The 23999-nt window shown below is 37.3% G+C and overlaps 1 protein-coding gene across 2 annotated transcripts; it reads left to right on the forward strand.

Annotated features, from left to right (window-relative positions):
* The first annotated feature begins 1840 nt into the window (after window positions 1-1840).
* On the forward strand, window positions 1841-21908 carry SLC40A1 (solute carrier family 40 member 1). Of its 2 annotated transcripts, none has more exons than XM_049773212.1 (8): window positions 1841-2037; window positions 2538-2605; window positions 7531-7690; window positions 10230-10345; window positions 11711-11837; window positions 18170-18415; window positions 19037-19693; window positions 21524-21908. In XM_049773212.1, the coding sequence occupies exons 1-8, from the start codon at window positions 1995-1997 to the stop codon at window positions 21835-21837; spliced, it is 1731 nt and encodes a 576-aa protein (XP_049629169.1). In that variant the 5' UTR covers window positions 1841-1994; the 3' UTR covers window positions 21838-21908. The 2 variants fall into 2 exon arrangements, with proteins under 2 accessions (XP_049629169.1, XP_049629170.1); XM_049773213.1 differs by having other exon boundaries at window positions 19040-19693.
* The last annotated feature ends 2091 nt before the right edge of the window (window positions 21909-23999 follow it).

A 23999-nucleotide genomic window follows, 5' to 3' on the forward strand; every position in this document is an offset into this window, starting at 1 on the left:
GTGTTGGGAATGTTGCACTGGTGAAAGGGGGGTGTTCTTTTTTATGACTGAAACACAACTACAAACATGTTTGTAATCATGGTGCTTAAATAAAGATACTATTTAAAAAATCTTTAAGGAGTCATCCTCACAATGTGGCGAGCTCCAGGGACCCATTCTCCAGCTTCACAGGGTCATGAAATTCTAGGAGTTAAGAGAAAGGTGGTGAATGTATTGTGGGAAAGAAAGAAGGTAGAAGGAGGAAGGGAGAGAGGGAGAGAGAAAGAGAAGAGAGAGAGGGAGAGAGAGAGAGAGAGAGAAAGAGAGAGAGAAAGAGAGAGAGAGAGAGACGAGATGCAGCTAACAACAGACATAGCTAAACTGTAACCCCTATCTCTAACTTCCAGACCACTTACCAACCGAATCTAAGGGCACCCCTCCCTCAGACGTATGGGGCTCCTGATGGCGCGTCCAGATACAGAGCAATTATTCAGACAAACTCCTGGGCACTAGGCTTCAGTCGCGCTGTGCATGGGGCGTGTTATCTGGCTGCTGTTTCCATGTGGAGGATCCACTCCTGGGTTTGGGTGAGATTTGGAAGGGGTAAGGTCCAAACTGGAAGTGAGGAGCCAAGGGGATTGTAAGCATCAAGGAGTTCTGTCTGCAAGGAATGGATGCGGGGAAGTGAGATCCACAGAAGCCTGAGTCTCATGGTTTGTTTGGGGAGCTTGGAGGTTGTTCTTGAGTTGTTGTTCTTGCCTAACAACCTCCTGGCCCCCAGGAGCGCACCAGGACGGATCAGCTGGGATAACCAGTATTCCTGATGCATGCCTGTGGGCGATGCAATGCAGGGCATTTGGAGGAGAGGAGACCTGGCGGGGAAGAGCCAGGCGAGGACTGATGCAGAATGCAAGGCCCTGTTGTGGCTTGCAGAGATCCTGGGGACGCGCCCCCCTTCCTCTTGCTACCCCAGGCTGGGCGTGGGGCTCTAACTCACTGTTGGGCCTCACATTCCCCTCCCCTCCCGTGCTCAAAAGGGGGGGGGCACCCCTGCCTGAACTTTGATTCCGCTTTTTGGAGGGAAGCTCCCTTTTGCCTTTCTTAGAGAGAACCCCCTTTTGCCGTCCTGGGAATAAAAAGACTCCCAGTCTGGAAGGGTTGGAGTGGGCCAGGCAAGGAAAGCGGACTCCCTCCGGGACCAGGATGGCATTTATGCGCAGCCCAGGTGGAAAATGACATGCTGGCCAGGGGGAAGGGCTGGTGCCCCTGCAACCGTAGAGGGTCCCCTTATTCCAACCTGCAACGCTGACACCTATCTGTCTGGGGCCCAGAGGCTCCTGGAACCCGGGGGACCGCAGGTTGCATGGAGTAAATAGCCCCAGGACCCCTGAGCGAGCACTGTCTGCTAGCCTTCCCCTTGCAAGGTTCGCGTCCCTCCCGGCAGCTCTCAGCAGGCCGGCTGCGCAGGGTGTGTGTGTGTTGTGTGTGCGGGCGGCGGGCCGGGAAGGGCGTGGAGCGCGCCCGGCCTGGCCGCGGGGACGCCTGACCCGGCCGGCTGGCGAGGGGGCGGCCCGCGCGGCCGAAAGCCCCGAGCTCCGCCCCCGGCCCGGTATAAGTGCGGCCCGAGCGGGGCGGCGGCGGCGGTGCAGCTGCAGCGGTGCGATCTGGCACTGGGGCGCCCCGCGCGGCTCCTTCCTTGGGCTTGTTGAGCCTCGGACCCGCGTCCATAAGGCTTTCCCTTTCCAACTTCAGCTACAGTGTTAGCTAAGTTTGGAAAGAAGACCCGGAGAAGACCCCGCGAGCCTCTCGGCTCTTTGTTGTTTCCCCCCCTCCCCAAACGAGCCGAGTCGTTGGGGGTCTTTTTGTGCTTGTTTGTTTTGTTTTGCAAAAGGCTGTTTATGATTTTTAGTGGTGCTTTCTTCAGTTGCTTACACTCCTCTTAATCAACAAGCACCTCTGCGAAAGCAGCAGCGACAGCAGCAGCACAGGGACCAAGAAGGGGACAGCCTGGTGTCATGACCAGGACGAGAGAGCCCAGGAACGAGGGAGGATGCTGCGGTGAGTGGAGACTGCACGGACCCAGCAACCACTTTGGGGGTCCCCCCGGAGACCTGGGGTTTCAGGGAGAGGGACCCGGGGATCCGCAGAAGGTGGCTCACTCAGTGGGGGGTTTTGTCTCCAGCTCTTTTGTAGGATGCCCAGCTTGAAAGTCCGGGCATACAGAGGCTTGGAGTTGGACAAGGATGGTTCAGACTTGGGGAGTTGAGATGGACTTATTTAAAGGGTGTGTGAAAGGATATTGAAGGAACGTCGAGCATTCTTCATGGTGAATTTAGGTAGCTCTTGGCTGAATTGGAGTGGTATATCAATTCCACTTCCAGCCGGCATTCCTAGATAATCTGGTGAAGCTGCATATTGTTTACTTCACCAAGTAATTTTTACTAGGAGCAGAGGAATAGGTTTGAAAGCGTCCCAGCCTTTACTCACCTAAGTGATTGCTTGCTGCTTCCACCCCCTCCCTTCAATTTTTTTTTTTTATATATATTCTGTATTTGCAGGATCCGTCGCAAACTACCTCACCTCTGCAAAATTCCTTCTCTACCTTGGCCATTCTCTATCGACTTGGGTAAGTCAAAATATACAATAATTGTTACAACATACTTGCACAATTTTGTTTCCTTTCTTTTGAGTCTTTGTGTTAAGCCATCATCCAGTCTTGTCATGCAGCTTAAGAAACAAATCATCTAGATTAAGCAGACTTTAATGTACAAGTTATTTTGTCCTGGAGTATTTTCCCATAGGTGTTAGTAAATGCTATTTAATTATAAGGTTATAAAAGGCATTCTGTAGATTGATAGCTACTCAAGAAAAGAATGAACAAGCATAAGGATATTTGCATTGCTTGTAAATTGTATGTTACATTAAATAGAAACATTTGCTTATAAAATGACGGATGCCTATTCTAATCTTGAACTTTCAGTTAAAAACGATTGATTTTAGCATTATGCACTAGGACAATACTACAGAACAGTGTAGTGACTGACTCGAATTAACATTAACATGCTAAGGTTATCAATATCCTTGATATCTAAGTGGTGAAAATTTTGGCCTTTAAAATATTATCTGTAGATGAATTTATCAGGAGCATTGTTAAAAAGTATCATTCAATCAGCAACTGATGCCTAATTCTTCCCAGATTTCCTATGTGGTCTGAGAAGAAGAGATTTCTTGAGCTAGAGCTTTTATATTTATATAAATATAAATATAAAAAAAGTTTACTCCTCATCAACAACAACAAAAAAGTGCAAAGAATACTGGATGTACACCTATTGACTCTTTAAAATCAAATTGACTCTAATTCTTAAAAAAAAACTTAAACTTTTGAGGTTAACTTTAATATGCATGTGCATGGAACTGTAAAAAACAAAAAACTCTGCCTTTAGTATTAAAGGAGTTACATAAATTTTGTGGCTTTAAAAAATAAATGAATAAAAAATTGATTAACAAAAAATTAATTGTTTCAGTATCTTAAAGCCATTAATCTGAGCATGTTCTAGTCACATGGATACTTATTTTACAGAACCATAATCTGAAAGATTTTGAGTCTGGTTTGGAAATGTTATTTTTTTTTTCAGTTAGAACTTCTTTTGGATCATCTAAAAGGCATTTATTGGGAACTATTGTGAGAGGAAATGTGTACCCTATGGCCTTGGAAAATGATTAAGCGAGGTTATCAGCTCTTTAAGAAATGCCAGTTCAAGGATGACGTTTTAGAAAGGCAGACCTATCTTCCCAGAACTCAGAGAAGGGTGACTCTGCAAATATGTATAAACTAAGTGCAACTGGTATGAAATGGTTTCATGTCTGTTAGCTGTTGAGTCCAAGAGAAACCCAGTTACACTCTCTTTAATTAATTTAAGCCAATGCTTGTTTTTTTATTTAATTAATCAAGTGTGAGATATTAAAAAAAACAGTGATGGAGATAGGATCTGACATTTTTATCTTCATAACTGGGTTGATCTCTTGAAAAGGAAATGCTTCAGTTTCTAACACTGTTAAAGTTTAAAGTTGATATGGCTTCTCAATAATATGTAGGGAGGTCAGATTTTCTTGAAGAGTGAACCTGTGGTGATTTCAGGTGGATTTTTTTTTTTTTTTTGGTCATGTCAGCTCACGATCGAATTGTGACCAATAATCAAGAAAAGTGACTGACATTCTAATTTTACAGTAAGGGAGCTTTCTGGGTAAATTGGATTTTTAAAAAAGAACAAAGGGAGATCTGTGGGTATTTCTCAAAAAGAAGAATGTAAAAGCTCAGCTACTATCATATTAAGATTCTGTGGAGATTTCCTCTTCTCATCATAAAGAAATATAGAACAGGAATGCATTCTACCACTAGATAATTCTACTGGTTATGTTTTATTTCCCATGATAAACTCTACAATGAATTATGTGTATGTGTATATATACATGGATGTGCATATATATAGATATACATACTTATAAATCTATTCTCTTCTCATTCTTCTGAATTCTGGTCTCCTATACACTGCACATAAAGGTCTTAGAGTGCAGGGTAATATTGGGTTAAATTTGTGCAGGGTTGAATGTTGTATTTCTGCTTTCATATTTTTCTGCCAGAAGATGAGTGCTTTGTATTCTAGAATTAACCACATAAAAATTACTCTAAGAAGTGGGTCCTGTTATTTAACAATCTTATAATTTAGTATTAACTATTTAATTATTTAGTTTTGGGGGTCATACTCAGTAGTGCTCATTGGCTGTGAGCTCTGTGCTCAGGTGTCACTCCTGGCAGTGATCAGGGAATCATATGAATTATCCACAATATCATTTCTCTGGTCCATGTATTGACTTTAGAAGAGCTTGTCACAAATATAACTAACCATGAATAGTTGTTTATATCTTATATTACCTCCAGATTGTCTCTATTTATACCCCAGATCTTTCCCTCCTCACAAAAATCGCTCTCACAATTCCATATGAAATGCTGACTTTTGGCCCCATTTTACTTAATTTTTTTCTCATAGTCTTTAAACCTCTTGACCTGCTCTAGATTTGTATGTGGCTCTGATCATGAGGATACAAACTGCTTGAAATAATGGGCCTTGATTTTGGTGAATGATTGAATATCTAGTGCCTGAAATAGTATTGGGCATATAGAAATCACTTAATCAGTGTTAAGTGATTAGTACCTATAATCATTCATTTATATTTATATTCCCCTGGTTCTCAGCTTTTCAGTACTGGTGTAGACAAACACTAGAATCTGGTGGGAGGGTAGGAAATGAATATAAGAAAAGTATGGCCAGGCTTGAGGTAGTTCTTGGTTAGCAGTTAGAATTGAACAGTATTTTAGGCTATGTGAATATGAATCTATTGCCTCTTAAAGCCCAAATCCTTGGGAAATTTCAGTAATGAGAGTAGTTTTGTTCCCCTGTATCCATAGTGGAATAAGCAAGAGAGATAAGAATTTTAAAATAATTTTTTGGAAAAAAATACAGTAATTAAAAAAAGAAATAGTAAACTCTTTTAATTTTAATGCCAAGAAAGAGAAATTTGACTCAGTGAGCAACCTGTCTTTTAGGGCATTTACGTGAAGCTACAAAGGAGTGGAGGTTAGAATCAAACGTTTTCCTGTCTCATCACCTATTTTCCTAGTCAAATCCACATTTGCTGCTCATACTTAAAGATTACAAAGCAATTGAATTTGTGGCTCATAATGACATCTTTTCCTTAATTTATAAATTTATCTTTTTATTAGTTTCAATAAAATTATATGTATGATACACTTTTAATTAGTACCATAGTATTTGCAGCCTAATTTTGACTTTAGTGAAAAAACTTTCCATTATTAAAGCAAATTTACACAAATGAGCTATTGCGGAAACATCAATCATATACCTGTTGATTCTCAAGCTTTTTCAAAGTCACAGAACAAATTCCTTCAGTTGTTCTTTTGCCTCCTTTTCTTAACTTTGCTCATTCACAGCTGGAAACAGTGGCATATTCTCTCTTAAACTGATGCCAGTCTTTTGTGTGGGCCATTATGTTGAGAATTAAGAAGGAAGAAGGTTCTAGATTTCACATTCTTCACTGTCATGTCATGTCTTACAAACATGGTACCTCCACTGGCTACTTGCATGTGTTTGTTTTAACATTTACTTGACTCTATCTACCCTGGTCCCTGGGACCTTATTATTATAATTATAATTTGGAGTTGTAATTCTTGATTGTTTTAAATTCTCCACACCAATATTTCTGTGCCTTGGGGTTGAATAGTTCTTTGCTATAGGGAATTGCTTTGTATGTTGTATATGTCGTTCATACCCCAACATATTACCCACCCCCCATATACACAGAGTCATAACAAACCCAAACAGCTTCATATTTTCTAAGTTAGCCTTTGGAAGATTATATCACCCCTCACTCGAGACAGGCTTTGCATGTTGTTCATTGTAAAACAATGGATGATGTATCTCTGCATCAATATAGGTCTTAAATGTTGCTATTGGTTTTAAGTTCATTGTTTTGTTAAGTTTATAAAACTATTTTGATCTAGGATATACATTAAATTCATGCATCTGTATATTAAATTGATTAGAAAGATATTAATAGACTTTTAGTGAACTAAGACTTTAAGTACTTTTAATATCCTGCCAAGTCCACAAGGAACCTACCTTGGGAATTTAGTTTTCTTTAGTTATTTCCAGATATAGGTTAAGAGAAAAACATTGTTATTTTATGTTAACATCAAGAAGTGAGGGATCTAAGGTCCTTTATAGAATTTATTTTACATATTAACGTATCTCACTTATTTCATTTTTTCCCTTTATAAATTCCAAAATCTCTATATACACTGGTGTGAGGAAACAAAGGTTGTTTTTTTATACTTTTCAAAACCCATCTGTGTTACGAGAGGTGCTTGGTTTTTGTATTTATTTCTCTAAATCTTCAAACTGGGTCAGAACTGTATATTCCAGTCTTAACACTTTACAGATTGAAAAACTGACCTTTTTTTGACATTCAAGGCACAAATGCAAGTCTGTGAATACTGTCCTGTGCTTCTAATCTAGATTAGAAGAAAATGATGTACTTTTATATCAGACCAGAGTTGCAAAGTAAAAGGGCACACACATTTTGTTTCAGAAATTCTTCCTGGGTCCATGTTTTTTTTCTACGATGATAAATATGTGTATTTCACTACTAACATAGTAATTTTAAAGTTTGTTTAGACCTTGGGCAATATGTTTGATGGTGACAGAATACAAATTTTTAGTTTCAGGGATCACTCCTGACAGGTTCTGGGGGCCATACCGTGTTTTGAGTGGGGCTTGAAGTCAGGTTGGCCTTGAGCAAGGCAAATAAGTGCCTTATTTGCTGCACTATTGCTCTGGCCCCAGGTTGGACAATTTTAACTCCTGACCATTGGTTGCAAATGTAAAAATGTCTCTGATGGAACCAGAAAGTGCTCTTTCGTGAAGGAAGCAGCTTTCTGTGTAGAAATGACTGGAAAGTGTCTTCTTCTTTAAGGGAGATCGGATGTGGCACTTTGCTGTGTCCCTGTTTCTGGTGGAGCTCTATGGAAACAGTCTTCTCCTGACGGCCGTCTACGGGCTGGTGGTGGCTGGCTCTGTTCTGGTCCTAGGAGCCATCATTGGCGATTGGGTGGACAAGAATGCCAGGCTTAAAGGTGAGTGGTGCTCTAACCAAGTTTATATTTGTACAACTAGTGCACGAATGTTTGTTGCAACACATATAACAAACTTTTTCTTGGATGTCTTGGGGCTCTTGATCAGAGCTGGGATGCTTGGATCTTAAAGATTGTGTGTGTGTGTGTGTGTGTGTCTTCTTAAAAAAATTCTTTGCCTGTCTATAAATTCTAACTGGTAATGATTAACAAGGCAGCACTTTTCTGGGAACTATGTTAAACATTAAAAGTGTGCTTAACCCAGACATCCTACCCCACATTAACTAAAGGAAGTCCCTCTGTGGTAGTGTCCTGTGACAATTTTGACATCCGTACCCTGGGCTGCTGTGTTTCTCAGAGCTGTGTATAGGGCACTTGAAAGCTGAAGGTTCAATAACAATATTGAGTCTGGTTTACAGGGATCGAGTTTCACATTTTTGAGACATGGGGACTACTGTATTACCATGTACTGTGTTAATATTGAAATCATTTATTGCTATGTATGAAAGAGAGAATGTTCGTTGATCAATTCAGTTATTCAGAATATCTGAGGAAAGTGAACAATCAGTATTCAGGGTAAAATTTTCTTGAATTGCTCAGTTAATCATGCTAAAAGCCTGGGTATGATGTTGCAGTTGTCAATTGTTCTTTTCTTTCTTTTCTTTTTCCTTTTCTGTTTTGAAGCCATACCTGGTAGTATGGTCATCAGGACTTATTTTGGGTCTGTGCTTAAGGGTTACTCCTTTGGTTTTCAGGACCATATGTAGTGCCAGAGATTAAACTGGGGTTAGCCGCATGCAAGGCAAGTGCCTTACCCCCTATATTATTTCTAACCAACATTATGTTGTCAATAGATCCTTTCAATGCACGTTCTTCTCTTGGATAGAGAAAAACTAGCTTGCTATATATTGTAAATTTCTATTACATTGGGTTGGAGATATAGCATAGGGGTTGAAGTGTCAACATTAAATGTTGCTGACCCAGATTAATCCAGGTAGTCCCTAGAATATTGCTGGAGATTGCCCTGAGCACTGACTGGACAGTTTTTATGGTCCCCAGCACATGAGTGAACAGTGCAGCCACAAACACCATTTCAGGTGGCCAAAGGTAAACAAGAGGGATCTCTACTGAGCACTATTTGGGAGGCACCCCAAATAAGAGTTTGGTAGAATAGTGATTTACTACTTGTTCCATGTGATTAGATCTTGTCATTATCCACAAAAACCATCTTTCTTGAGTTAATTTTTATTCTTCTGTACTCTGATGTTTATACATTTGCTATTTTATTTTTAATTATTAGTTGATATGTCTATCATTTCTTTGGTGTTTGGACCCTGAAAACTAAGATCTCTGTTCAGTTAATATTTAACACTTATCAAGTAAATGTTTATATGAATGAATTTATGTCATGTTGGAATTTATTTAAAACTAATTTCTGAAAGCCATGTTTTGTCTTGAGCCTTTGATATGGTCTCCTAAGCTGAAATGAGTTTCATAGTCCTTGAAGACAAGAGCTGTAATTACACCTTCTATTTACAACTCTGAATTTTCAAAGGGCTTTTATGTGCATTTTATTTTTGCATCCTAATAGCTCCATAAAGTAAGGAAACAGGTATATATTATCAGTGTTACCTTAGAGATACAAGCATAAGAGACACTAGATGCCCTGCCTTGGATTGTGTATCTTCATCAGCACATTCAGAAGTTGGCACATTCTATGATCAAAGGCGTTGATTAGAATTTAGTAACTAATGCTCTATGTCTATAGAGCATTAGTTGTCCAAAAGAAATAACACAGCTGCCTTATTCTTGACAGATTTTTATAAGCATTTTCTATTTTTCATACTGTCTTATCTGAGCAGACTCAGCCTACCATGTAGGAGGTTATGGATTCCATGACCGTCATTAACCTGCAAAGCCTTCTTTTCCATGTTCTTACTTTGGCTTAAGCAACAAAGAAATGAGGCAAGAGATAGTATCTCTATAATTTAGCTTTCTTCATGATAACAAATAATGAGAATTTAATTATTCAAAAGAATAAATGCAGACCATCATTTAATTTAGCTTTCTTCATGATACTAAATCACGAGAATTTAATTATTCAAGAGACTAAATGCAAACTATTGTTTTGAATTGCTTTGAACAAAATATTTCTATTTTTTAAAACTTTATTGATTGGTTGATTGGTTGGTTTTTAGGCCACACCTAGTGGCACTCAGAGGTTACTCCAGGCTTTGCACTCAGAAATTGCCCCTGGCAGACTGGGGGACCTCCTGGGACGACCTCATACAAGGCTAATGCTCTACTGATGTGCTATCTCTCTGGCCCCAGGACAAAATGATATTTCATAATTTTATCTGTGAGTTTTATCTGCTTTGGTGTGATATTCAGTCATTCTGGAAATAGTTGGTGCAGAATTTACTCAAGAATGATGTTTGCTTATAGTAAGTGTGAATATGTTAACTGCTAGAATGTGATGTGTTGTTAAAATAGAGTTGTGATGTTTTGTTGTAGTGAAGAATTTATTTCTTTTCTTTTCTAGTGGCCCAGACTTCATTGGTGGTGCAAAATGTTTCAGTCATCCTGTGTGGAATTATCCTGATGATGGTTTTCTTGCATAAAAATGAGCTTCTGACCATGTACCATGGATGGGTTCTTGTAAGTTCTCCATAAGATTTTGATGTCAGAAAATGGAATAGCCAGGAATGGTTAAAAAAAAAAAAACAAGGGGCCGGGAAGGTGGCGCTAGAGGTAAGGTGTCTGCCTTACAAGCGCTAGCGTAGGACGGACCGCGGTTCGATCCCCCGGCGTCCCATATGGTCTCCCCAAGCCAGGGGCGATTTCTGAGCTCATAGCCAGGAGTAACCCCTGAGCGTCAAACGGGTGTGGCCCAAAAACAAAAACAAAACAAAACAAAACAAAACAAAACAAAAAAACAACTTTGAGGCTGGAAAGTGTTTTCTGCAAATGGGACCTTTTAGTATTGATTTGTTTATTTATTTTGGTCTCCTCTGTAGATTTTTTCCCCACAACAGACATTAACTACTGTCCTGTTATTATTGTTTTTCATAGGCTTTTAATCTCATTTCTAATACTTTATATTATTGTTATTAGTTTTCAGTTCATTAGTATTAGCCTTAATTTGTTCATACTCTATAAAAAGTGTTGTTCATTTATATACTAATGAATGTAATGTCTTCTTCTAATTGGCCTTTTTGTTAGGGACTAGGTATCATCTCATACTGATTTCATGATAAATTGACAGAAAAGAGGAAAAATTTGTTTGTGTATGGTGGGAAAATAATGAACTTGTGTCAAATTTGAATTTTTTGCACATATTCAAATTTGATAATAAAGAGTTTCAAAACCAAGTAGGACATTAGAAAACTTCTAGAGCCACACTTCAAAACCCTATGGTCCTCAATATATTCCAAAGGGCAGCACAGATATAAACGAAGGACAAGAGCATGAGAAAAGTGGCCAACCAGTAAGGTGGGGGGGGGGAGCATAAGAAGGAAACAGAACAGGAAACAATATTTGGAAAAAGGTTGAGAAACATCTATGTAGTCTATTCCCTTCAATTTGTTGATGAAAATAATGAGACAAAGTGATACTAGCTGATTGCCTATGTGAGTATACCTAGAGAATATCTGAATTAGATATTAAATACAGAAATTCACATCTTCTGACCCTTCAGTTTTTCAAAAACAGGTATTTATAGAGAAATATTAAAATCTTTTCTTACGTTAAAACTTTATGGTAACTGTCTCACAAGTGTGCACCTCACCAGGTTAGTGTTTATATCATGCATACTACAGGTGATATGCTCTTTAACTTTATCACTGATATTTAGTGTTTCATGTGCTCCAAGAAAAAATTATTTCCTAGAAATTAAATTAAAATTGAAGTGTTTTATTATGTTGCCAGATTTCACACTAGTCCATTTAAAACTCTAATTGTACCATAATTAGTTTACTATGATAAACTGACATTTTAACTAAACTTTTTCTTGACATTCCTTAGACTTCCTGTTATATCATGATCATAACAATTGCAAATATTGCAAATTTGGCCAGTACAGCTACTACAATCACAATACAAAGAGATTGGATTGTTGTTGTGGCAGGAGAAGACAGAAGCAGATTGGCAGGTAATTAGATTTTATATTTCAACAAAATGTTTATATTCGGATTTACTTAAACTTAGTAGAAATGATGAAGTAGAAATTATTTTCTGGATATTTTAAAGAATCATGCATTGAAAGCATAGTCTTTTTTCTTACAAAGTCTTACCTCAAAGATTTGTCTCTCTGCTTATGAAGTTCATTAGAAATTTAATGAACTTTTCTTTGATCCTATGCAAGCCAGGAAAATAAAGGCCATTTCTTTTGACCTGCTTCTTTCTTTTAGTAATGTTCTTTTAACTGTTTATAAACAGTTGCTTAAAACTTAGAATGGTGAAAATGTGACATAATATTTTACCAGTCATGCTAATGGATATAATTGCCAGGTGTTTGTAATCTTACTAGGGATATCATATTTCTTCAAAATAAATGAAAACAACTTATTTCTAGGAGTCTCTAGTAGTTACTTTTTTAGTTTTAAAATTATGATCTTTAACATTTTGAGTGGGTTTCACATCGTAACTTTCATTGCCCATCTAATGTAGTATAATTTCTGTTTTAGATTAAAGAAAGAGAGGGAAGAATGTAGTTTTTTAGGAAACTTAGTTGTTCATGGAAAACAAATAAAAGAGGTCACAGAGAGATTAAGTGTTTTCAAAGTCAGGTCTCTTTACATTAGTATTACTTTGGGGTGAGAATACTTTACCTCATTAAATATTCCCTACCTGTCTCTTAAAGAATGCAGACATCAACTGGATTGATCATTACACAAGAGGAAGGAAGAAGAGTTTGCTGGCTATATAATAGATCAGCTGTTCTAGTAATCAGATCAGCTGAACCCCAGCTCTTGGTCAATAGAATCTATTGGTATCATAAACATTGCTTCACCATCTTGACAGACAAGTTATCCATGACTTACATGACTTACCTCAGAGAACTGAAAGCCAGCTCAGGTGCTGGAATTAGCAAGCAGCTTTGTACACCAGGAGCATTTTAAATGATCCTGCCAGTATTAAAAAAAAAAAAAAGATAGTAAAGAGGTATTGAGAAAGGAAAAATCACTAAAAGATTTTAAAATGAAAAAATAAAAAAGATTTTTCTTAAATCATTAATGTGTCCATAATTTGGGGGATTTTTGTTTATTTTGGGGCCACACCTAATGGCGCTCAGGGGTTACTCCTGTCTCTATGTTCAGAAGTTGCTCCTGGAAGGCTCAGGGACCATATGGGATGCTGGGGATCAAACCTGGGTCCATTCCAGGTTGGCCTCATGCAAGGCAAACACCTTACTGCTGTACTATCACTCCGGCCCTGTGTCAGCAGTTTTATATACTTGACATAAATAATAGTGAATTTATAGGAGGATGCTGAGAAAGATCTTAGTCTACATGGATCTGCAGAATATTTTTCGTTTGTTTGTTTTAGAGCTAAAATACCTATTTTCTATTACTTTTCTTTCTGTGATTATTTACTAATTGAAAATAGTTCCTGGTTCCTTTTGTCATGTTAAATTATCATCTAAGACTTTGTCCTTTTATTTCCTGGTTCATCTTTTCTTTTATTAGAATATTTTAAGTATGTAGTGATGTTTATATCTTAAAGTTCAAAAGGTACAAAAGAGTATGATTTGAAAATAGATAGTCTATAGGGTGGGAAGTTGGCTTGTAAAACTTTCCCTTATTTAAATTATGTTGTTTTTGTTGGTTTTGAGTTACACATGGTTGTGCTTAGGGGTTACTTCTTACTCTGCACACAGGAATTACTCCTGGTGGATCTATGTGGAATACCAGGGATTTAACCTGGGTTGGTGCATGCAAAGCAAATTCTCTACCCTCTGTACTGGCCCCTTACTTGAATTTTTTAAGTCATTTTGAATGACTCTTTGTAAAGATATTTTCCCAGAATCTTTATCTTGTCTTAGATAAATAAATAAAACCAAACATTCCACCTCGCTTCATGGGGGCATTCCTGCTTATAAAGTGATTTTTCAATTTTCCCAAAACAACAGATATGACCAGTTTTCAGTTGCCATTTTCAGTTATCTTTTTTTTAATATTAAGATTTATAGGATAGGAGAGTCTATAAACAACCCGTCTGTTTTCTAAATTTCTCAAGTTTTCAGGAAGGAAGGAAGCTGCATGTTGAACTCTTGGCTTTGTGATTTCCTATGCAGTATAATTGTCTCCAGCCAGCAGTCTAGTACAGTAGCCTACAGTAGGAAAACCTCCATGTTGTCTCCTCTTATGTTAAATTAGTTTAATGTTAAAAACAGTGATTTGAAACAGAATAGAAAACTTCTATAGTTTTGAGGGTGAAGATTTGGTGCCTTTACTGCCATAAGCAAAGTTAGAGATAAAAGGGAAATGGAAGCTAAAGGAAATTTGAAAAGAGAAGGGAAAGGAGCCTCCTTGGTTCTGCCTTGGGTTCATGAAGTTGTGTCTGTACCCAGACACAGATGTACCAACTCCAGCCTGGAATAGTTTTTGCTTCTGCAAGCTGATTTTTGAGGTTGCTGGCAAAGATTTCTAGACCCAGACATGGCAGTGAGTCTGGGTAGTTGGACCCAAGCAAGTCAGGGCAAGCCACAGTTACAGCAGCCCTTGGTTTGATCTTAAGCATTGCATAGTCCCCTGCGCATTGCCAGGAGGCCAAAAAATGAAGCAAGCTTGTGGTCTATCTAAGAAAGACTTCCATTTCCTTTTGCACAGCATTTCTTGATATCAGAGTGGATTTAAAATTGAAAGTTGTAGAGGCCAGAGAAATAATATACTGGGTGGGTGCTTTCTTTCTTTGTACTCCATATGGTTGGCTGGGCCCAGCTTGGAGTGACCCCTAAGCTCAGAATCAGGAGTAAGTTCTGAGCATAACAAATTCAAAATAAACCCTTTCAAAAAATTGAATCCAAAATAAACCCTTTCAAAAAATTGGAAGCTCTTTAATTTTTTAATTTATTTTTAATAAAATATTTAAGCATGGAAACTGTTTTATTGAGGATAAAAGACAGGGGAAATATTCCCTGGAAGGTTCAAAAGCTTACCATTTCAGGAGCTTCAGGACAAAATAATAGCTGTTAACTGTTCTATATTTGCTCTAGAAAATGCGTTATATTTCCCAGTAAACGCTGTTACTTCCATTTCCTAGACTTTCCTGCCATTTGTGATATTACTTTTCTTATCTCTTTTGTTAATATATATATATATATCTTCTAAAGTTTTCTTTTGTTCATGACCTAGACAAACAAATATGATCATGTGGCATGTTAGTTTATGCTGAATATTTTATTAACCAAAAAATTTTTTTATCTTTGAGGGAGACAAGTTTGCTTGCTATTAGAGTCTCAAGAAATCCATTTGTTAGTATTTCATAAAGCATAGTAAGTTCTTTATAAAAATAAAAGGTTCTTGGGGCCAGAGTGATAGCATAGTGGTAGGGCTTTTGCCTTGCATGTGGCTGACCCAGGATGGCATCCCATTCAGTCCAGGAGCGATTTCTAAGTGCATAGCCAGGAGTAACCTCTGAGCATCACTGGATGTGACCCCCAAACAAAACAAAACAAAAAAGTTCTTTATCCTAACAATGAGAATGAACGAGGGAAGTAGAAAGCCTATCTAGAGTACAGGCCGGGGTGGGGTGGGGAGGAGGGAGATTTGGACGCTGGTGATGGGGATGTTGCACTGGTGGAGTGGTGTTCTTTACATGACTGAAACTCAACCATAATCATGTTTGTAATCAAGGTGTTTAAATAAAAATATATATATAAAAAAAAACAAAAAAGTTCTTTAAAAGCATATTTTATGCCATAGCTGTAGCCAAAAAAAACATTTAAATCAGAATTAAATGAGATTATTTTTGTACATTTCCATAAGAAAAATTGTAAATTTGTTTGATGATTAAGTCTTAGAAATATTTTTTAGTTTGCTTCAGAAAAATAACATTTTTTACATTGTACATTTCTGATTAAACACTTCCACACAACATAGACCTTGAAAGAAAATTAAAACATTTTAAATAAAACAACTTTGTTCTAAAGCTTTCAGAGCCAAGTGTATAATTTTACTAATATGCCTAAAGTTTGGATTCAAATTCTTATGTCATTTGGATCAGATATGTACTTCTGTTGTGTATGAGTTGGAAATTGTAGGGGCAGGTGGAGGGTAGCAAAGCCTGTGTGAAAATGGTCACAAGATCACTGAAAACTGCCTTTGCCTTCCAAGTGAAAGGTGAACTATATCAAAGTTCTCCTGTTATCATAGAAACCCTGTATACTCAGAGGACTAATTAGAGAGCAATTCAGGACCAGGAAGAACTAAAGAAAGAATAAAGGCTATTTTGGGTTAATGTACTTATTAGTCAGATATTGCTTTCCCCTTGAGGTCTATGAAATGATTCATAGACTTGCCATTCGTTTTATGTAGTTTTAGATTTGCCATAGTTTTAAGTCTATGAAATGATTCATAGACTTGCCATTAGTTTTTGCTCTACTCTCTGAGATAGGGAAGGAGAAAGTAGGCCATTCTCTTGACTTCCTCTCCTCCCTTCATCTTCATCTTGTTCTCTACTCTGACTCAGCTGTATGTTCCCATCATCTTCCCATAGACATTATAATCAGGTCTAAGTCTCCCTTTTCTGTAATCTTTTTCTTACAGAATCTTAGTATTAGAGAGCCCTGAGCACAGAGCCAGGGGTAGTCTATGAATATCATTGAGTGAGGATGGCCCCCTAATTTCAAAGAAGCCCCAAAATCCTGTCTTACCCTTTTAGTACCCCATATGTTTATCATTTATATAAAATATACACGTGATATCTTTATGTGGAGTGGGTACTAATCTCATAACCATCACCAATCAGCTCTTTGGCAGAACTCATCTTTTTAAGGTTCCCAGTACCTTCAAGTAACCAATCCAGAACTGCTGCATAGCGTTCATCTTTATCAAGATAGCAGCAGGTCTTGCCTGTTGCTTCTTCTCAATTCTTGCAAGTACTTTTATAACCTAGATTCTTCTGTCTTCTTAAACTAGAAATTATTAAAATTATTCAAAAGTTTAAGTTTCTTAAATTTTTTCCTTACCTCCACTTTCAGTTATGAACTTCCTATGGCAAGTAGAAATGAAGACAAATTTGGCCATATTAATGGTTTCAGAATTTTCAGCAACCAAAAATGAACCCCAAACCAATTGTGTAATGAGTCCAATCTAATTGCCTGGGTTGCATTTCTAAGATAAAAAGGATTATGAAAAAGGAGAAAATAGCCCTGTTCAAAGGCATCACATTCTCCTGTTTTTCATACTCCTTTACTGTTTTTTTTTTTGTTGTTGTTGCTGTTCTTCCTCAGCTTGCTGATCTTTAAATATTGGCATACAGTACTCAATCCTCAGACCTTGTCCTAGTCTCTGATCATTCTCTTAATCGCATTTAGTCTCATTATTTCAAAAATCAATCACGGCCTTATTCCCATGCTGGCATACACTTATCCTTATCTTCCAGACTCATATATTTAGTGATTGCTTTATGTGACCTCTTGAATGTCAGTAGGCCTATCAAAATCAACCTTTCTAAAACCTAACACTTTCTCTTTGCTCCCAAACTCTATTTTCTGATGTTTTGTTTTTCTTGATTAATAGTAACGATCTTTCTAATGGTTGTTCAGTGGGCAAAACCTTTAAAATGTAGCTAATTTTTTTTCTCATGCCCCTTATCTAAACTATTTTTTTTTCCTTATCTAAACTATTAACAAATCTTCCTGGTTCTACTTTTAAAGTACTTCAACTATCCCTTCATTTCTGTGATACTTTGTTAGTTCATTCCTTTGATCATTTTCTATTTGCCTTGTTGCTTCTTGTTTTTGTCTGGTCCACCATGCCTCACACCTAAATGAAATTTTCCTTTTACCATGAGCTTTATCTATATACCTTTTCTACTTTATTTTTTATTAGAGTATTTAATGAATATTTTATATGCTCTGAATGTATACTCCTGTTGCTTAATGCATTTATTTCCTATGGGAATAGAACTTCATAAAGATAGGAAAAAATACTCATAATTGCTTTTCTAAATTATGGTGCTAAATTCTACTAGACAAATGAAAATGTTTTAAAAAAAAAAGTGAATGTAGCCATTGATCATTTTAAAAGTTTTTAAAAGACTTTTTTATACAATTTCAAGAACATTGTGATTTTTAAGGTAAATCTAATGTAACTTGATCCAAATGGTTTCAAATACAATGGTTTAATCAGAGTTCTTTTTGGAATTTTAACATTTCAGAAAGATGTGCTCTTGGTCTATGACACTGTGTTATGTAAATTGGAAGTCACTTGTTGATATATTTGGACACTCATCTGCCTTTTATACTCACCTCTATAGATATGAATGCTACAATACGAAGAATTGATCAGTTGACCAACATCTTGGCACCCATGGCAGTTGGCCAGATTATGACGTTTGGCTCCCCAGTCATTGGCTGTGGCTTTATTTCAGCATGGAATTTGGTTTCTATGTGTGTGGAGTACTTTCTGCTCTGGAAAGTTTACCAAAAAACCCCTGCTCTAGCTATGAAAGCTGCTCTTAAAGTAGAGGAAGCTGAATTGAAGCAACTGAATATACACAAAGGTAAATGCTTCATCCTTGTTATTCATTTGTGGGTTTTGGGTCACACCCGGCAGTGCTCAGGGGTTATTCCTGGCTTCATGCTCAGAAATTGCTCCTGGCAGGAACGGGGGACCATATGGGCCGCTGGGATTCGAACTGATGACCTTCTGCATGAAAGGCAAACACATTACCTCCATGCTATCTCGCCAGCCTCGCATCAAATTTTCTTAACCCTGATACTACTATAATGTGATTAAATAGGCCCTTCAGTAGTGAGGTCATTTCCTGTGGAGACAGTTGGGGCTTTGGGGTTAATGGAATCCTGATAGGGCCCCAGAAAACAAGATGCTGTATATTTCTATATATTAAATATTGTCTAATAAAAATTTCTGCTACTTAACTTTGGTAGGAGTACAATTTCTAAAAGAAAGAGAAAGATATCAATTGTATTTTGTTTAACATAATCGCTACTTGGAAATTGTACCTTGGCTGGAATTCCTTGATTAGTGAAAGAAAATGCATACTATATTGTATACAAGGGAAGGGAAGAAAGAAAAGGAAAATATATTAAGATAATTGACTTTTGTTTATGTGCCTTTTTCAAGTAATGATTTCCCAAGTCATGATTTTTTTTTTTATTAGCAGAAACTGAGCCTAAACCCCTGGAGGGAACTCATCTAATGGGTGAGAAAGACCCTGATGTCCGTGAGCTTGAACGTGAGCAAGAGCCCAGTTGTGCCTCTCAGATGGCTGAGCCCTTCCGCACCTTCAGAGATGGTTGGATCTCCTATTACAACCAGCCCGTGTTTCTGGCAGGCATGGCTCTGGCTTTCCTCTATATGACTGTCCTCGGCTTCGATTGTATCACCACGGGCTATGCCTACACTCAGGGGCTGAGCGGATCCATCCTCAGCATCTTGATGGGAGCATCTGCCATAACGGGAATCATGGGGACTGTCGCATTTACTTGGCTTCGTCGAAGATGTGGCCTAGTTCGGACAGGACTCATCTCCGGATTTGCACAGCTCTCCTGCCTCATCTTATGTGTGGTCTCAGTGTTCATGCCTGGAAGCCCCTTAGACTTAACGGTTTCTCCTTTTGAAGATACCCGTTCTAGATTCATCGACGTAGATTCCCTTCCTGCTGCCATCTCTACAGAAACACCTGAAATGACCCTTACAACCGAAATGCTCACAACGAATGGGTCTGACCCTACAGTTTTCTCCGCGATGAGTGCTAAGTCTGAGTCCTTGATCTCTGTCAGCCTGCTCTTTGCAGGTGTCATTGCTGCTAGAATCGGTAAGGAATCTCACGTTGTCTCTAAATAAAACATTTATCTGCAGCGAAATCAACAGTTCATTACTGAAATTTGAAACATATGTCTGCAGAACAGTTCCTTTGATAAGTCAATGATAATGACCTGGAATATTGCCTGATTATTTTTTCTCTTGCTTTGGTTTTGGTTCCACACCCATCAGTGCTCAGGGCTTACTCCTGGCTCTGCACTCAGGAATCATTCCTGGCTGTGCTCAGGGGAACATTATGGGGTACAAGGGTTGAACCCATGTTGGTCACATGCCAGGCATGAGACCTACCCACTGAAACTATCTCTCCAGCTCCAGCTTGAATATTAATTTAAGCAAATACCAGTATTTCTCCTTATTTTTGATCTACTCTTTAATTCTAAGACTTTTATTTTACAGCGTGTGTGCATTTATTTACATATGGTTCCTGAAAGCATGCTGCTCTTATATTTTGAGTTTTATTTTTATAAAATTTAATTAAAATAAAAGCTAAATAAGTATACTGTCATTTAGTTATTTGTAATCTTTGTATTGCTATAACTATCAAATAGTCTATAATTTAGAGACTATTTCAATGGTCAAGGTAAAAATGCAATGATTTTTGCTTAAAATGAAGACACTGTAGTAATAAAAGGATCTTCAAAGGTTCTAACTTATATGTATTTATTGTATCATTTTCCAAACAAATAGGTTTTATAGCTCTAAAAGGAAATATAAAGACTTCTTACAACACAAGTTTGACTAATCATTAATAGAGTACTAATGAATTACCTTTTCTTAAATTTGTTCTTGAAATGAAACTGTACCTAATTTATCTTGTGATATAAAGCAGTTCATTAATTTATCTTAGACATTAATATTCGGGCAAGACAGATTTATTATAGGGGCTTTAGAATTCAAGCAATAAATGTAATAATGGTTTAAAGTTTCTTTACATTTTAACCATAACTATATATTAAGTTAATTCATTTTAAAAATTAAAAGTAGTTGTATTTATATATTTTTTAAAATAATTTTTATTGTGACCAAAGTGAATTATGAATCACAGTAATATTTAAGGCACATAGTGATAATGAATAAGTGCTAGTCCCATCACCAGTGTTGTCCTCCCTCCACCCTGTTCCCAGTATGCATCCCATATCTGCATCCTTTGCCCCCCGGACTGCTAGTGTAACTGGTCCCCTCTGTATATAGCTTGTTGTAGATATTGTTATTGTTGGATATTGATTCTGTTGTTGTTGACTTTGGGTTTGGTGTTTAGTCTGATTATTTTTTATTTCTTAAAAGTAGCTGTATTTAAATAGCATTTATTATGTCTCTGATTTTAGGGTTTTTCTTTGAGAACATGAATAAGCATAGGAAAATAGAATTATAAGTTTGTAGATTAGACTTTTGTATGATGGTTATAATAATTATTTCTTGGAATTAATGCATAACTTATTAATGACAATAATTCTCTATATCATAGCTATGAGATATCTTTTTATTTTTAATATTGTGACTTTAACCACGTATACAGAATCTTAGAGCTAAGTCTGAATTGGTCACATGGACAAATTGTTTTTTTTGTTTTTGTTTCGTTTTGTTTTGGGGCCATATCTGGCCATGACCAGGCCTTATTCCTGCCTCTGCACTCAGGCTTCACTCTCAGTGGACACAGGACACTATACGAAGGTGCTGGGGATTGAACCTGGATCAGAGGCATGTGTAGCAAGTGCCCTACCTGCTGTACTATCTCTGGCCCCATAGCAACAGAATTTTAATCTGTAAATCTGAAATATAAAAGTATCAATCAAAACCAATTTAAATTTGTCTTTCGTTATAGGTCTTTGGTCCTTTGATTTAACTGTGACACAGTTGCTGCAAGAGAATGTGATTGAATCTGAAAGAGGCATTATAAATGGAGTACAGAACTCCATGAACTACCTACTTGATCTTCTTCATTTCATCATGGTGATCTTGGCTCCGAATCCTGAAGCTTTTGGCTTGCTTGTATTGATTTCAGTCTCCTTTGTGGCAATGGGTCACATCATGTATTTCCGATTTTCCCAAAAAACTCTTGGCAACCGGTTATTTGTCTGTGGCCCTGATGAAAAAGATGCTACAATTGAAAACCAAACCAACACATCTGTTGTGTAAAGCAGTTTTAACTGAAGCTTTCCCTGTTACTAGATTATATAGAGCACATTTGCTTAGTTCACACTTCAAAATTCCAATAAATGGCTGGGTGTTTCTCTCTGGTTTTACCACAACTGTACCTTGAGGGCTAAAAGCTATTTAGGAAACCTTAGTCAGCAAAAATGAGGTAGTTAATTTCCTTTTAAGGGAAATTTGAGGTGGAAAGAAAAGGAAAAAGCAAAATTCACTTTTAGTGTGGAGACCAAAATGTATTATTGATTCTCTCTGTTTCTCGAGGAGATTAAATTTTACAGAAAGCAGTGACTAGTTGTACAAATTAAGTTAATTTGGTATTATTATTAACTGCCAGAATTGACGTATGCCATATTTCTGCAAAATACTTAATTATCCAATTAATTTACATATTTTGGACATCTTATTCTTGGTTATAAAAACAAATTTTGTTCCAAGTGTGAAGATTAAAGTCTGATAACCAGTATTATCCTTATTGATCTTATTGATCTTAGGGGATTTTCGTATGTGTAGAAAGATGAGTTTCTTATCTAGTGTTCTTGCATAGGGCCTGTGAAGTAACTTTAGAGAGCACCTTATATTTTCAATATTAGCTAGGGCAGATTACTTTATTAAGCATAAGGAGAACTTAATAAAATGACTTATGATGCCAGCTGCAGGTAGACGCAAAGCTGTAAAGTAGATTTGTAATACAGCTAGTGCATAAGGTCTTCAGACATGCCAACAGTTTGGCCATAGAAAATATAGATGCTTCGGGACACACAGAATGGCCAAACTTGCATTTAACCTACTCTCATTAAGGAACCCTATCTTGGAATATGAGGGAATAAGCTTTTAAGCCTAACAAGTCCAATGTAGAAAGCAAGGCCATGCTTGGAAAGGACTCATTGTATAAATCATTTGATTTACTTTGAACATACTGGCTCACTTTGAGCATTTGTACTTTTACTGTTTTGTACCCAGGAGTTATTTTTACATTGTTGAGGAGCAAGTCTGTTCATAAACGTATCCCTTTCAAATGTCTTTGAGAAGAATGGAGTTAAAAAAAAAACTTTTGTACATATTAAAAAAAAAACACTGTTTTACAAGTCATTTTGCAACATGCCAGCACCAACTGGCACTTTGCCTTAACTGTTGATGCACTTTGGTGGAGACTGTAATACATTGCTAAGAGCACTTTCTTTATCCTTGAGGTCTGATCTTTCTTCTTCTCCTATAGTATTGCATAATGATTTGCTATGTTGTAAAATCTTTGTAAAAATATTTCTATATAAAAACATTTTTTAAATCTTGATTTCTCTTTTCTGAGTTGTGTTCTTCAGTTATTTAAACATTTTCTTTGATACAGAACATAAGTTTTGGACAGAATTATTTTTCTCTAAAAGGGCTACAGTGTCATAAAAACTCACATTGTTAGTATGTACTCTAAGTTCATACTTCTACTTAGTGTTTCCAACTTTTCTTCAATTGTCCTTTTGGCCTTATTTGCCCTGATGCTTCTACCAGTTGGTCCCTAGTCTTTCCTGTCACCCTATTTATGCAAGTTTTTCATCTTGAACGTACTGGAGCTCACATTGAAACAACATGACCTCCAGTTGAAAAATGCTGCCCTAGGTTATGGTTATGATGACTTGGCAATTATAGTAAATGTGTGGTATTGAGGTTACATTAATTGCTAATTTTTAATTTCTTTTTATTGGAGTTGATGATATAAAACCAGCTCTACCTACCTCACAATTTTTCTGTTGAATAAAGTAAGATTACATGGAGGCACCATGCAGACTAAAAGATGAATTTCAGTATCATCACAACGATGATATCTAGCTCTGCACAGTAAGAGAAGTAGCTATCCAAATGTAATTCTCTCCCTTTATGTTGCTTTCTCCCACATAGTCCTCTCCAAGACCACCATAGTCTTTCCAAATGCCCACATTAAGAACTGTGAACTTCCTTTACTACTATGGCTTTATTCATCTCACAAGGTAACCAGCCTTATGTTATAGCTGCAATCACTTCATACAGATTTCCCAGTCTATTTAACCCCTGGAAGAATCAGAGGACTATTAAGATAGCCAGGGGCCAGAAAGATAGTATAGTGGGTAGGGAATTTGCCTTGTATGCTGTGGATCCAGATTTAATCTCTGGCATCC

This window comes from Suncus etruscus, chromosome 5 (genome assembly GCF_024139225.1).
Source record: "Suncus etruscus isolate mSunEtr1 chromosome 5, mSunEtr1.pri.cur, whole genome shotgun sequence".
NCBI classification, from domain to species: domain Eukaryota; kingdom Metazoa; phylum Chordata; class Mammalia; order Eulipotyphla; family Soricidae; genus Suncus; species Suncus etruscus.

Bases quoted from the DNA above. Each gene is read 5' to 3' on its own strand.
- SLC40A1 (XM_049773212.1), top strand. From the start codon at position 1,995: ATGACCAGGACGAGAGAGCCCAGGAACGAGGGAGGATGCTGCG. The intron at 7,691-10,229 runs GTGAGTGGTGCT...TTTCTTTTCTAG, and splicing joins CAAGAATGCCAGGCTTAAAG to TGGCCCAGACTTCATTGGTG. The intron at 18,416-19,036 runs GTAAATGCTTCA...TTTTTTTATTAG, and splicing joins GCAACTGAATATACACAAAG to CAGAAACTGAGCCTAAACCC.